This window comes from Penaeus japonicus, unplaced genomic scaffold (assembly GCF_977035675.1).
Source record: "Penaeus japonicus unplaced genomic scaffold, GWHDUDI00000001_assembly GWHDUDI00000006, whole genome shotgun sequence".
In the NCBI taxonomy this organism is placed as follows: Eukaryota; Metazoa; Arthropoda; class Malacostraca; order Decapoda; family Penaeidae; genus Penaeus; species Penaeus japonicus.
The window spans coordinates 45,110,851-45,123,350 of NW_028234408.1; the positions used below are offsets into that span (position 1 = coordinate 45,110,851).

The 12,500-nt window shown below is 37.7% G+C and overlaps 1 protein-coding gene across 4 annotated transcripts in view; it reads right to left on the bottom strand.

Moving 5' to 3' along the window:
- LOC122267466 ((E3-independent) E2 ubiquitin-conjugating enzyme UBE2O) overlaps positions 1-12,500 on the bottom strand; it is a 34,338-nt gene that overhangs the window by 1,664 nt on the left and 20,174 nt on the right. For 2 of the 4 annotated variants that reach the window (XM_043037531.2, XM_043037530.2), the window contains exons 12-24: positions 12,026-12,185; positions 11,564-11,718; positions 11,256-11,420; positions 10,439-10,831; positions 9,565-9,718; positions 8,533-8,694; positions 8,281-8,403; positions 7,863-8,172; positions 6,224-6,271; positions 1,728-1,891; positions 1,147-1,314; positions 691-784; positions 286-487 (exon numbers count right to left, since the gene is read on the bottom strand). In XM_043037531.2, the coding sequence (XP_042893465.2) occupies positions 286-487; positions 691-784; positions 1,147-1,314; positions 1,728-1,891; positions 6,224-6,271; positions 7,863-8,172; positions 8,281-8,403; positions 8,533-8,694; positions 9,565-9,718; positions 10,439-10,831; positions 11,256-11,420; positions 11,564-11,718; positions 12,026-12,185 (2,298 nt within the window). The remainder of the gene's footprint in view (positions 1-285; positions 488-690; positions 785-1,146; positions 1,315-1,727; positions 1,892-6,223; positions 6,272-7,862; positions 8,173-8,280; positions 8,404-8,532; positions 8,695-9,564; positions 9,719-10,438; positions 10,832-11,255; positions 11,421-11,563; positions 11,719-12,025; positions 12,186-12,500) is intronic. The other 2 variants (XM_086538078.1, XM_043037532.2) reach the window with 1 other exon arrangement.

The window sequence follows — 12,500 nt, forward strand, 5'->3', positions numbered from 1 at the left end:
GTGTTGGGAAGAGGAAATTCATATCGAAGAAAACATGATCAGAAGAAACACGGAGACTGGTCCAGTAGAAAGACAATACAAATAATGAAGTAGGCAAATGAAATCAGCAGCCAACTAGACTTACAACATGTCTGCCAAGATGCACAGAACTGGAAGGTTTTGTGGTGGGAAAAAAAAAAATAGAAAACATATTGACTAATTCAGTAGAGTGTGTGCATGATACATTTGTAAGTATTACTCTGTGTGATTACAAAGTCAAAAATAAAATAAGGATTAAATACTTACTTAAAAGCTTTCTTGTGGAAGTGTTGAATAATCTCCTTTTTAAAAATGTCAGGAGGTGCTTGAATAACCTTAGCCATGGCTTGTATTAGCTTTAGCACCACCATTTCGTTGTACATTCGAGAGTTCTCCCGTCCCTGCTGGGTGCCTTTCTGTCGCTCGTAGCCGGCCTCATTGAAATAGGGTTCACTTACCAGGATCAACCCTAATATCATAACACGTAAGTTAGATGGGATGTCTAAATCTAGCATACTTATAACTACTGAAGAACTAAATTTGCAATCTAATTTAATAAATGGTTTTAAGTGATCTTTCAATAGGAATGCAAACATGTTCCTCTGTATTTTCAACTATACATGAAATTAGTAGTCGTTTTGTCTTTCTGCCCGTAACATGTAGCCATCTTACCCTGAATAGAGATGATGACCTGCAGAAGGTTACTCTGACTCGTCCACACCTCTGTGCCTTTCCCATTCCATGTACCCAGCAATGACACACAAACCTGCAATAGCATTCTTAGTTAGAACATTCATAATAAAAAAAATGTGATGGTTTCATGCTGAATAGTAAACCAAACAATGGAGGGATAAGCAAGAAAACACACAAGTATGCTGATGGCCTGTTCACTATATTGCCCTGGAAGCAATATAGAAAAGGCCTTTGCTTATTTGTGTGTTTTCATGCTTTTTCCCTTCATTGTTCTGTTACCAATATGATAAAAAATTTAAAAATACAAGGAGAAAATAATCACTACCTCTTTTTTCAAAACCTCATTTGGTTTACTGTAAACAATAACAACAAGAAGCTTCTAACTACTTATTAGAATCAATAAATGAAAAAAACAAAAATGGAAATTAATCATACCTTGCCATCTTCATAGAGGTTGGGATTTAGTTTGTCAGAGCAATATGTAACATAGTGACAGAGGGGAGGTGCACGAGGGTAGTCTGCTGACAGCTGGAAGTCAAAGAAGAAGAGGCCATCTTCGTAAGGCGTGCGCTCTGGTCCTCGGATCATAACAGAATAAAGATCCTGCAGTAAAGAAAGAGGAAAGAAGAGGAATGTTAAGGGCAAATATACAGCAATCATAATACAAGAATTATCTCTTGTACCCAATATTCAATAATATGATTATCATTTCTGCTTAATAATGAAATGTATTAGGAATTTTTAGTGAAGTAACAATGCATTTAGTTTATACTGACAAGCTTCACTACTATCTACAAGATCTTAAAGTTTCAAGAAAAAAGCCATTACTATGAAATTATCAAAGTTGATTTCACATACCATCAAAACAAATTAAAATATCACATTGGGCAATTAAATACTGAAAGAACAAACATAACAATTGGTTATCTTGTGCAAGAATTTGAAAAAAAAAATTTAAAAGAATCTCAAATATAATAATAAATAAAAGGGTAAGAAATGAATTATCGCAGTATTACCATTCGGTCTTCATAACCTCGGACCCAGATTCCAAGAGGAAGGGAGGTCTTCAACAGTTTCATTTCCTTGCGAACTGTCCGGTAGAAGTGAGGTGGGTCGGTCGGCTGGAACATTGTTAGCTTGAACTTGTGGCTGTCTGGGGCTGCTTCCAGTACTTCAAAGCCTATGATGATAAAAGCAAAGAGAAAATGCTATTGATTTGCGTAAGATATTTTCCTCTTATCTGAGTGTGAGAGTATTTTGTCTATAATTTAGAGTAAGTTTCTAGGACTATGTCTGGTCATCACAGAAATTAAGTTCTGCTGTAGAATTTAGCTGACAATTGCTGATCCTGGTTCTTGATATTGGGGCACGTTAATCTCAAAAGAATTGATAAACTGTGCACTTAACTTCACTTAAACATTAAAAATGGAATGCATTAAACTATAGTTGTTTATTAATAAAACATTTATGGCCATGGCAGTCATAAGACCTATGACAAAATTAGATACTTCTTTTAGAATACATAATCATAATTTCTAAAAACAAAAACAAAAAATAAAATCATAGTAATAATAACATATATATATTCATGGAGCATACAGCTACATAGATTCCCAAAGTAAGAAATGATATCAAATATATGTATCTAAATGTATTAATTACAATAATATAAAACATGTAACAGTAAAATAAAAAGTATAAATCTATCAAACATTATCTTTGCATGCATGAATATGGGTATTATTAATGTGCATGTGAGTGTATGTGTAAGTGTGTAGATGTGGATGTGGATATGTGTGTGTGTGTGTGTGGGGGGGGGGGGGTGGATGTGTGTGTGTTTGTGGATTTGAGTGTGTGTGTGTGGATTTGAGTGTGTGGATGTGTGTGTGTGTGAATTTGAGTGTGGATGTGTGTGTGTGTGTGTGGATTTGAGTGTGTGGATGTGTGTGAGTGTGAGTGTGAGTGTGTGGTGTGTGTGTGTGGTGTGTGTGTGTGGTGTGAGTGTGTGGTGTGAGTGTGTGGTGTGAATGTGAGTGTGTGGTGTGTGTGTGTGGTGTGAGTGTGTGGTGTGAGTGTGTGGATGTATATGTATGTATGTATGTATATAAGTATTGATAAATGTATAAATGCATGTACCTTTGTATCCATGAAAAATATTTAATTTGTTTAAGTACTGTTTTTTAATATTTTGCATGTATTAATTTATGTATGTTTCCATGTCTCTGTCTGTCTGTCTGTCTGTCTGTCTGTCTGTCTGTCTGTCTGTCTGTCTGTCTGTCTGTCTGTCTGTCTGTCTGTCTGTCTGTCTGTCTGTCTGTCTGTCTGTCTGTCTGTCTGTCTGTCTGTCTGTCTGTCTGTCTTTGTCTGTCTGTCTGTCTGTCTGTCTGTCTGTCTGTCTGTCTGTCTGTCTGTCTGTCTGTGTCTGTCTGTTAACATGCAAGTATGTATATACACATAAATCAATAAAGAACATTAACCCATTCATGCCGGATGATGCGCTATCACGTCATGGAATACTTTGCTCCAGTCAGATAACATCCTATCACATCATTATATCTCCCTTTAATTACACATAGTTTGACATAGTTCTGTATGTATATACTCTTTGCACTTGCATTCATATAAATACATTGTACTTGACTTGTCAAAAATACGTGGAATCAGCATCGAGCTGGGAGAGATCTCGCTCATGGAGGCTGTGACGCTTCTCATCTTGGGGGAAAAAATTTTGCCCCGGGCGGGGGTTTTTTGGGGGGGGTGGGGGGGGGGGGGGGGGGGGGTGTGTGTGTGGGGTGTGTGTGTGTGTGTGTGTGTGTGTGGGGTGTGTGTGTGTTTTTGGGGTGTGGTGTTGTGGTTGGGGGGGGGGTGGGGTTTTGGGTGGGTTTTGGGAGGGTTTGGGTGGGTTGGGTGGGGGGGGGGGGGGGGTGTGTGGTTGTGGGGGGGGGGGGGGGGTGTGTGGGTGTGGGGTGTGGGTTGTGGGGGGGGGGGGGGTGGTGTGTGTGTGTGTGTGTGGGGGGTGGTGTGTGTGGGTGTGGGGTGTTGGGGGGTGTGTGTGTGTGGGGGGGGGGGGGGGGGGGGGGGTGGGTGTGTGTGTGTGGGGGGGGGCGTGTGTTTGTGTGTGTAATGGTGTGTGTGTGTGTGGGGGGGGGGGGGGGGGTGGGTGTGTGTGGTGGGGGGGGGGGGGTGTGTGTGTGGTGGGGGGGGGGGGGGGGGGGGGGTGTTGTTGTGTGTGTGGGTGTTTGGGTGTGTGGGGGGGGGGGGGGTGTTTTGTTTGTGGGGGGGGTGTGTGTTTGTTTTATGTGGTTTGTTGTTTGTGTGTGTTTTGGGGGGTGTTTTGGGGGGGGGGGAGGGGTTTTGTGTGTTTGTGTGTGGGGTTTAGTGTTTTTGGTGGGGGGGGGGAGGTGGGGGTTGGGGGGGGTTGTGTGGGGTGGGGTGTGGTGTGTTGGTTTTGGGGTGGGGTGTGTGGTGTGTGGGGGTGTGTGTGGGGTTTGAGTGGGTGGGTGTTGTGTGTTTGGGGTGGTTGTGTGTTGTGGGTGTTTGTTTGGTTTGGGTTGTGTGTGTGTGTGTGTGTGTGTGGTTGTGTTTGATGTGGTGTGGGTTTTTGGGTGTGTGTGTGTGTGTGTTGTGTGTGGGGTTTTGGGGAGTGTTTTGTGGGTGTGGGTGTGGGGGGGTGGGGGTGGGTGTGGGTGTGGTTGTGGGGGGGTGTGGTTGTGTGTGGGTGTGGTTGTGTGGGGGTGTGTGGTGGTGTGTGGTGTTGATGTGTTTGTGGGTGTGTTTGTGTGTGTTTGTGGGTGTGTGTTGTTTGGGTTAGGTGGGGGGGTTTGATTGGGGTGTGTGGTTTTAGTAGGGGGTTTTGGGGGTTTTTGGGGGTTTATTTTTTTGATGATATATATATTTTTTTTTATATTTTTATATATAATTATATATTTTAATTTTTATATTTTTATATTTGTATATATTTGTATTTTGTTATTTTAAAAATTATATTATTATGTTGTATTTTATTATTTTATATATAATATAATTTATTTTATTATATTATTATTATTAATTTTTTATTTTATGTATTATATATTTAAATTTATATTATATATATTATTTATAAAAATTTATATTTTATATATTTATTATTTATATAATATTATTATTTTATATAAATTTTATATTTTTTAAATTATATTTTATGTTTATGTAGATTATTATTATTTTTTATTTTTTTATTTTTATATATTTATTATTATTTATTATTAAAGTATATATGTATTATATTATATAAAATTTATTAATTATTTTTTATTTTATTAAATATTTTATAATTTATATATGTTATATATTATATATTATTTTTTTATTTATTTATATAATATTTTTGTATATGTATATGTATTGTTTGTATTATATTAATATTTTATTTTTATATTATAATATATATATATATAATAATATATTTTTATATATTTTATTTATATTTTTTTATTTTATATAAAATTATTTTTATTATTTTAATTTATATTTTTTTTTATATATTTTTATTTTTATATATTTTATATATAATTATATAAATTTTATTTATAATTATATTTATGTATTTTTTATATATTTATATATTTTTTTAATATTTAAAATATTTTATATTTTATTATTAATATTTATATATATTATTATTTTTATATATAAATATTATTATTAATAATAAAAATAATATTAATAATAATAATAATAATGATAATAATAATAACAATCATAATAATGAATAAACTACTACTACTACTACTACTGATAATAATAATTAATAATAATAACAATAATAGCAATATCAATAATGATAATTATGATGATGATGATGATGATGATGATGATAATAATAAAATTAGTAACAATAACAATAAATATAATAAAAAATAATTCACAAAAAAAAGCATTTACCGAGCAGAGCTTTTACGTTAACACAGATCTTAATACAGGAGAAAAAAATTAATGATAAATAAAAAATAAAAAGTGACTCACCTTTCCATCTTTTGGTTCTAAAGATTCCAACCAATGTTCCTACCTTCAACTTCAAAAATACAAAATACCATAAATAACCCAACCTATAGGCTACTGTGTACCACACTACATGATATCTGCTTTCCATCCATCTATCCTCTTCCTTTCTAATCCCTCATTTCAAATCTTAAATGTACATATTCCATAAAACACAGATACACCATATATCTACAAAGACAACAGATATATTTCATATCTGCATTATCTTTACACTTACTTTCCTTCACCCTCCTCTTTTCCCATTCTTTGTTATACTAAAACTTGTTATTCTTGGAAATATTTACACGGAAAATCATCCAAACACGCACAAATCCTTGGCCAGTTCCCTTAAACCAACCAAAGACCCTCATCACAGAACTCCTTCTGTCATTCACGTCTTGATGCCATTTCCAGTCACTACTGCACTTGGATACGCATGCATAAACAGTGCCCTATAAACACTAAACACTTGTAGCAAGGGTCTCACCGTCAGGCTCAGTGCTGGGTTCGGAGTTTCCTACTGTCTGTCCACTGCCTACCAGCGCAGCATGTGGCATGTGGAAAAGGTGGATAAGGACACGGAACACATGACAGGGTGTACAAGATCAACAACAGGGGTCGCTAATGTTACGATACAACACACACCTCATTTTTTTTTTTTTTCGTTTTGTTTTTACATTATTTTCAATATGCTGATTTGAGTGTTCATACTTCAATCTTATCCAACACATAAGACCATTGTGAAGAGGAGGAAAAGAAAGTCAGAAGAAGATGATATTAATACTTCAAAAAGGAATAATGAAATTAAATGACGGTTAAAAATGTAAGAGGAGGGAGGGGGGCGCAGAGATACAAATCGTAATTATGATTATTAATTATGCTTAACACAACATTTTTTGTAATGTACGTATATAAGCAATGTCCACCACGGTCTTACTTTTACATATAAATGGTATGCCTAATCTTTATTCACCATGGGGTCAATTAGCAAGTGCAATCAGATTGGCATATTAGCCAACACTGGGGTGACTAAGCACTTGTGAATCCATCTGTGTATAAAAAAAAAAATAGTAAAAACAACCAGGGTTGATAGTGCATGGGTTGATAGGTGATGTTCATTTATAAGCTGTATAAATCTTAAAGATGATGATCATCATTATGACAATAGTTTCAAAGTTGATCATGTTAAAGAGAGAACAAAAACGATGATGAGGGTTTGACTGAAAGGAGAAATACGCAATTAAAGAGAAGTGCTAATAAAATAGCATACACCATATGAGTGCACATATATGTTTTTGGATACACATGCAAATACATAACAAATATAAACAAGCATGTAGAGACAAACAAACCCACCCTGAAATACATATACCCACATGTGTACAAAAACATAAACACACACACACACACACACACACACACACACACACACACACACACACACACACACACACACACACACACACACACACACACACACACACACACACACACACACACACACACACACACACCACACACACACACACACACACACACACACACACACACACACACACACACACACACACACACACACACACACACACACACACACACACACACACACACACACACACACACACACACACACACACACACACACACACACACACACACACACACACACACACAGAGGAGTGCACTTATAGATATACATGCAAACATCTGAACACATGCATGTGTATATGCATATATACACATATACACACAAAGGCAAACTGGCACACACACACACATATGCACATAAGCACACATACAGATACATACACACTGATGCACACTTGTATCCACATAAATATGCAAAATACATATATGTATGACCACCTAAATACACACATATAAACAAAGATAATTTTTCAAAAGACAAATAAGAGAAAAAATCTTTTTTTCTCAGAAATAACCATTTCTTCTTACTTTTCTTCTTCTTTTTGGGGTAAATAAAATGCAGCTCTTTTATCACACAAACTCACACAAAAGCATCTATGCTCCTGGTAAAATTAACATACCTGCAACAATCAAATTTGATTAACCTTCAAATTCACATCATCAGTGATAACTATGACACAAAATATACTTATACCAACCTTCTGAAGGACTTGACAGGCAGTCAGATCCTGCCGAGCTAACTTCTCCATTGACTGCCGCAACAGCCTTAGGAATAGCTGAGTCAATAAAAAGATCATCCTCTGTACCCTCTAGGAAGGAGTACTTGTCAGTTGTCTCTTCACTATTCCCGTTGGAAGTGACCATGTCATCAGTTACCACGGGAGACGGCAGGAGGGAGGTGTTATTAGCTGCACTGACATCGAGCGACTGTTTGTCATCGAGACTCTCGTAGTTTTCCTCCACTGGATCTTCCTTTTTCTCCACGGGAATCACAGTTTGATGAACAACCTACAAAGAAAGACAGCATTATGTTATAACTGCTCATTTGTCAAATTTGAAATCAAACCAACTGGCAAGATTTTTCATAAATAAACAACAAATTAAAAGTATACATGCCTGGCCAAGAGCAATGGTAGTTGTATTCTCATTGACTATATCTTCTGCAATAAATACTGGAATGTTTTCTTTGTTATCATCCTGCAAGATGTCCTTGGTTTCCCCATGTGCACCCTCAGAATCCTGTATAAAAGTGTGATTTACAATAACACATTTATCATTTTCTACATGTACGACAAAGCCGGGGATCTTAATCTACTGTATCACAAAAGACACATAAAACAAATACTTATTCAAAGAGAGCAACTGTACCTGACAAGCTTGCATCAGACTCATGTCGAAGTGGCCTCCAAACCGGAATACAACTTCCTCATAGGTTTTGAGCAACTGTGCCTTCATGAGGGAGCACAACTGAGCGCACATGTGAGAGGTTCGGATCTCCTCTGTCACTCCGCTGATTACTTCTGAGGTCACCTTCAAAAGTGGAAGTGTCAGCAATTTTTCTAATGGTAATGATTTGTGTTAACATTTAGATTAAGTCACAGAGCAGAGCAGAGCAGAGCAGAGAGAGGAGAGAAGAGAGAGGAGAGAAGAGAGAGGAGAGAGGAGAGAGGAGAGAGGAGAGAGAAAGAGAAGATAGAGGAGAGAGAAGATAGAGGAGAGAAGGGAGAAGGGAGAAAGAGAGAGAGAAGGAAGAGAGAAGAGAGAGAGAGGAGAGGAGAGAGGAGAGAGGAGAGAGGAGAGAGGAGAGAGGAGAGAGGAGAGGAGAGGAGAGGAGAGGAGAGGAGAGGAGAGGAGAGGAGAGGAGAAGAGAGAGAGAGGAGTGGGGAGGAGAGTAAGAGAAATAGAGAGAGGAAAGAAGGAAAGTGCAAGAGAAGGGAGGAAGAGGGAAGAGAGAGGAAAGAGAGAGAGAAAAAAGAGAGTAGGGAGGGAGAGAAAGAAGAAAGAGCAAAAAGAGAGAAGTGGAGAAAGAGGGAGAGGGAGGGGGAGAAGAAAAGGAGAAAATTGATGGGAAATTAAAATCAATAACATGCACAGTGTCTATTATAAGGCCTTCCTGAACTCCCATTTGCCTGATTCCTTGAACTTTCCAGAAAAAATGTTTTTACTTCCAATACTGTTATCAGCATATAATAATTGTAAAGAAAATAAACACTATTTTTCTTGAAAATTTGAGGCATGGGGTAAAGAGGTGAGGTCAGGTAGGCCTAGTAATTCACTCCCTTTATGAATAAGAGTTTGTGGAGCTGCCCCCTCTCCTACCCTCCCATCCCCCCAAAAGAAAATGGAAATAAAAGAAAACCGCAGTGAATAAAGTATACAGCATCAACAGGTTAAACCTACCTTGAGATCATTACAACTTTTGGAGTCTTTCATGCGCGCATCTGAAGAGACTTTCTCGTGAAGAGTCATATCGGTTTCACTCATTCTTTTATGGCGCAGTTCACCTCCCCTGTTCCGTCCACCATCCAGAACCTTCTCAGGTTTACTAGTTCTTCTTCAAAATAGAGAAAACAGAATAAATTACTACAGTATTCAATTATTTTAAACCTTAACATATTAATAAACCTCATCTTATTATCTTAACCCACACAGGACGGGTGGTACAGCATGTGTACCGCGCATTCAAAAGCCCAGTTGCCGGGCGGCACAGTATTGTGCCAGCCATTCAATTGATTTAGGCCTAATAATTCGAACGCCCCGGCATTTGGACATTCAAGGCTAGAATTCCCCCGTTGGGAATGGGTTAAAGACTGATATCTTATAATCTGAACATAATCAATAACACCTTAACCCATTTGTGCCGGATGACAAACTATCACGTCATGGGAATATTTTGTTCTGGTCAGATGACATCCTATCACGTCATGATCTCTCCCTTTAAATGCACGTTTGACATAGTTACATAAGTATATGCTTATTGTAGTTGCATATGTATAGACACACTGTCCTTGACTGGTCAAAAAAAATCCCATAGAATTAGGTTGGTGAAATGCACTCCGAGAGGGACAATGTGGCATCACACTGGGAGAGATCTCGCACAAGGAGCTACATACACTTTTTATATTCAAGGCAGGAGCAGCATTAAGCAAATAACCGGCCCAGCGTAAATGGGTTAATATGTCCATAAAATAGCAACATCTCTTCAAATCATCATAATTCTCGACTTCGAATGCATATCTGTTCATTAAAGTTTGTAAAATAATCGAACACTAACCCCTGAGAGAAGCTGAGATTGGCCAAGTTCTCTGATAATGTGGCCGAGCTGCTAAGGATGGCATCTTTGGAGGAGAGGATGTCACTGTCCGCATTGCAAGATCCCCCAGTCTCCTTGTTGTGTTTCGTATCCTTATTGCACAGATTTTCTTTATTGGGCTTGGACATGTCTTCCTTGGCAGTGTCAAAATTCCCTGTGCCTGCTTTGCTTCCCTCTCCACAGTTCATGATCGGAGTGAGAGGGCCCTCTGAGTCTGAGGCCGAAAAGAGACGGTTGATTTGCTCAGTCATGCGCTGGGTCGTTGACGCTCTGCCGCGCTCACGAACCTTTTCTATCAGTCCCTGGAAATTGCTTTCATGGAAGAAGCTTGTACCCATCAGCTTGTCCATGTACCTGGAAAAATACAAAAGCACATGCATTTAAAAAAAAAAAAACTCTGCCACAGCTTTCATATCGTTAGCATTGTGGTGAGACTGACTTGATTTAGTGATGCAACAGCCTTGGCACACTGTAGACAGACCAAACATTTACATTGTACAAGCTGCTTTTTATGTATGATTTTGTTCACTATGTATATCAAAACACTTGTAGGTTAAAATAATGAAGTACAAATGATGATCCTATAATTGTAAAGGGTGAAAGTATACTAGTATACCCTACAAAAGATTATTCATCTATTTTTTTCCAAATACTACTGTAAAAGCAAATTGTAAGATCAATATACAAAATTGAACTGCCATTCAATGGCATACCCTTTTACCAATACAAACCCTTTTATACAACAAGTATTTTCAAATATTTGATAAAATCCTCTTACCTGCATTCTTTATAGCAATCTAGGAGTTGTTTCATAACTGCTGTGGTCTGCAGAGCAGGATTCTGTGTAAAAATTTCTTCTAGACGACTCATAGCTATACGAGCTTTTTCAATGTTTGCTACAAGCCTTGTTTTAAGTACTCCTTCACTTTCACTTTCACTCTCCCTACAATAAAGAATTCAAATCAGATTAATACTTTTAACCAGAAGATTATACACAGCTTTCATATATACCATATACATACACATAACTTTTATAAATACCATATACATACACATATCTTTCAATAAAAATCCAAAGATACTCACTCTGCAATCACAGAATGTTCACTCTCCGTCTCCCACGACTCATCTGAGGCAGTGTCATCCCAAAGTTCTCCATCGTCTGAGTCATATTCGCCCACTTTGTACAGATCTTGAGGGTAACATACTGATGTCCTCCCATCTACCCACCAAACACTCACCTGTAAACAATTACTCAAGAAATACTTAAAATGACTCAAGTACATGAATTCTATCAAAGCATTTATCTAATCATCTGCCTCTATATAACTAGCTTTATTTATCCAGCTTACAATTGCAACTTTCTAAAAACAAGTTTTGATTTCATGATACAGTATATCTAATATTATTTTTAGTTTATAAACCTATATCTTTTCAATGAGCATAAATCACTTTCCACAGTGCCATCAGTGTTACATGCAATGCCACACATATTATGTATGTCTAAAACTCATTAAACTTTAAACCAAGTTATAATTTTGTACTCACTTCTCCGGAGGGAAAGTTATCGAGAACTTGCCCTGTAGAACAGGTCTGACACTCTTCAAAATTGGCCACTCTTATAACTACAGAGCCTGGACGGTAACGGAAATCCGGATGGTCACGAAGATCATACACGCTAACTTCCTGTTCACGTAGCATTTCTGGCCTGGTGAGAAAGCAATGGAGAAATGAGTAAATACCAATTGAAAAGGCAAATAATGATCTCTTCATTTAACCCACTGATAATGCTTGACATGACATCACGTCATGCGGTGACAGCATTTGCTGCCGGGGACATGATATTATTCCCTATCATGCCAGGTGATCATGCACATAGCCACCCTGGCTACAGCCTGAGCGGGCAAATAGCCACCCGTGACTACAGCCTGAGTGGACAAATAGCCCCCGGCATTAAGACCGGATGGAGCCAAAACCACCCAGGCATTATCAGGTTAGCCCATTGACAATGGGGGTCTTTTGG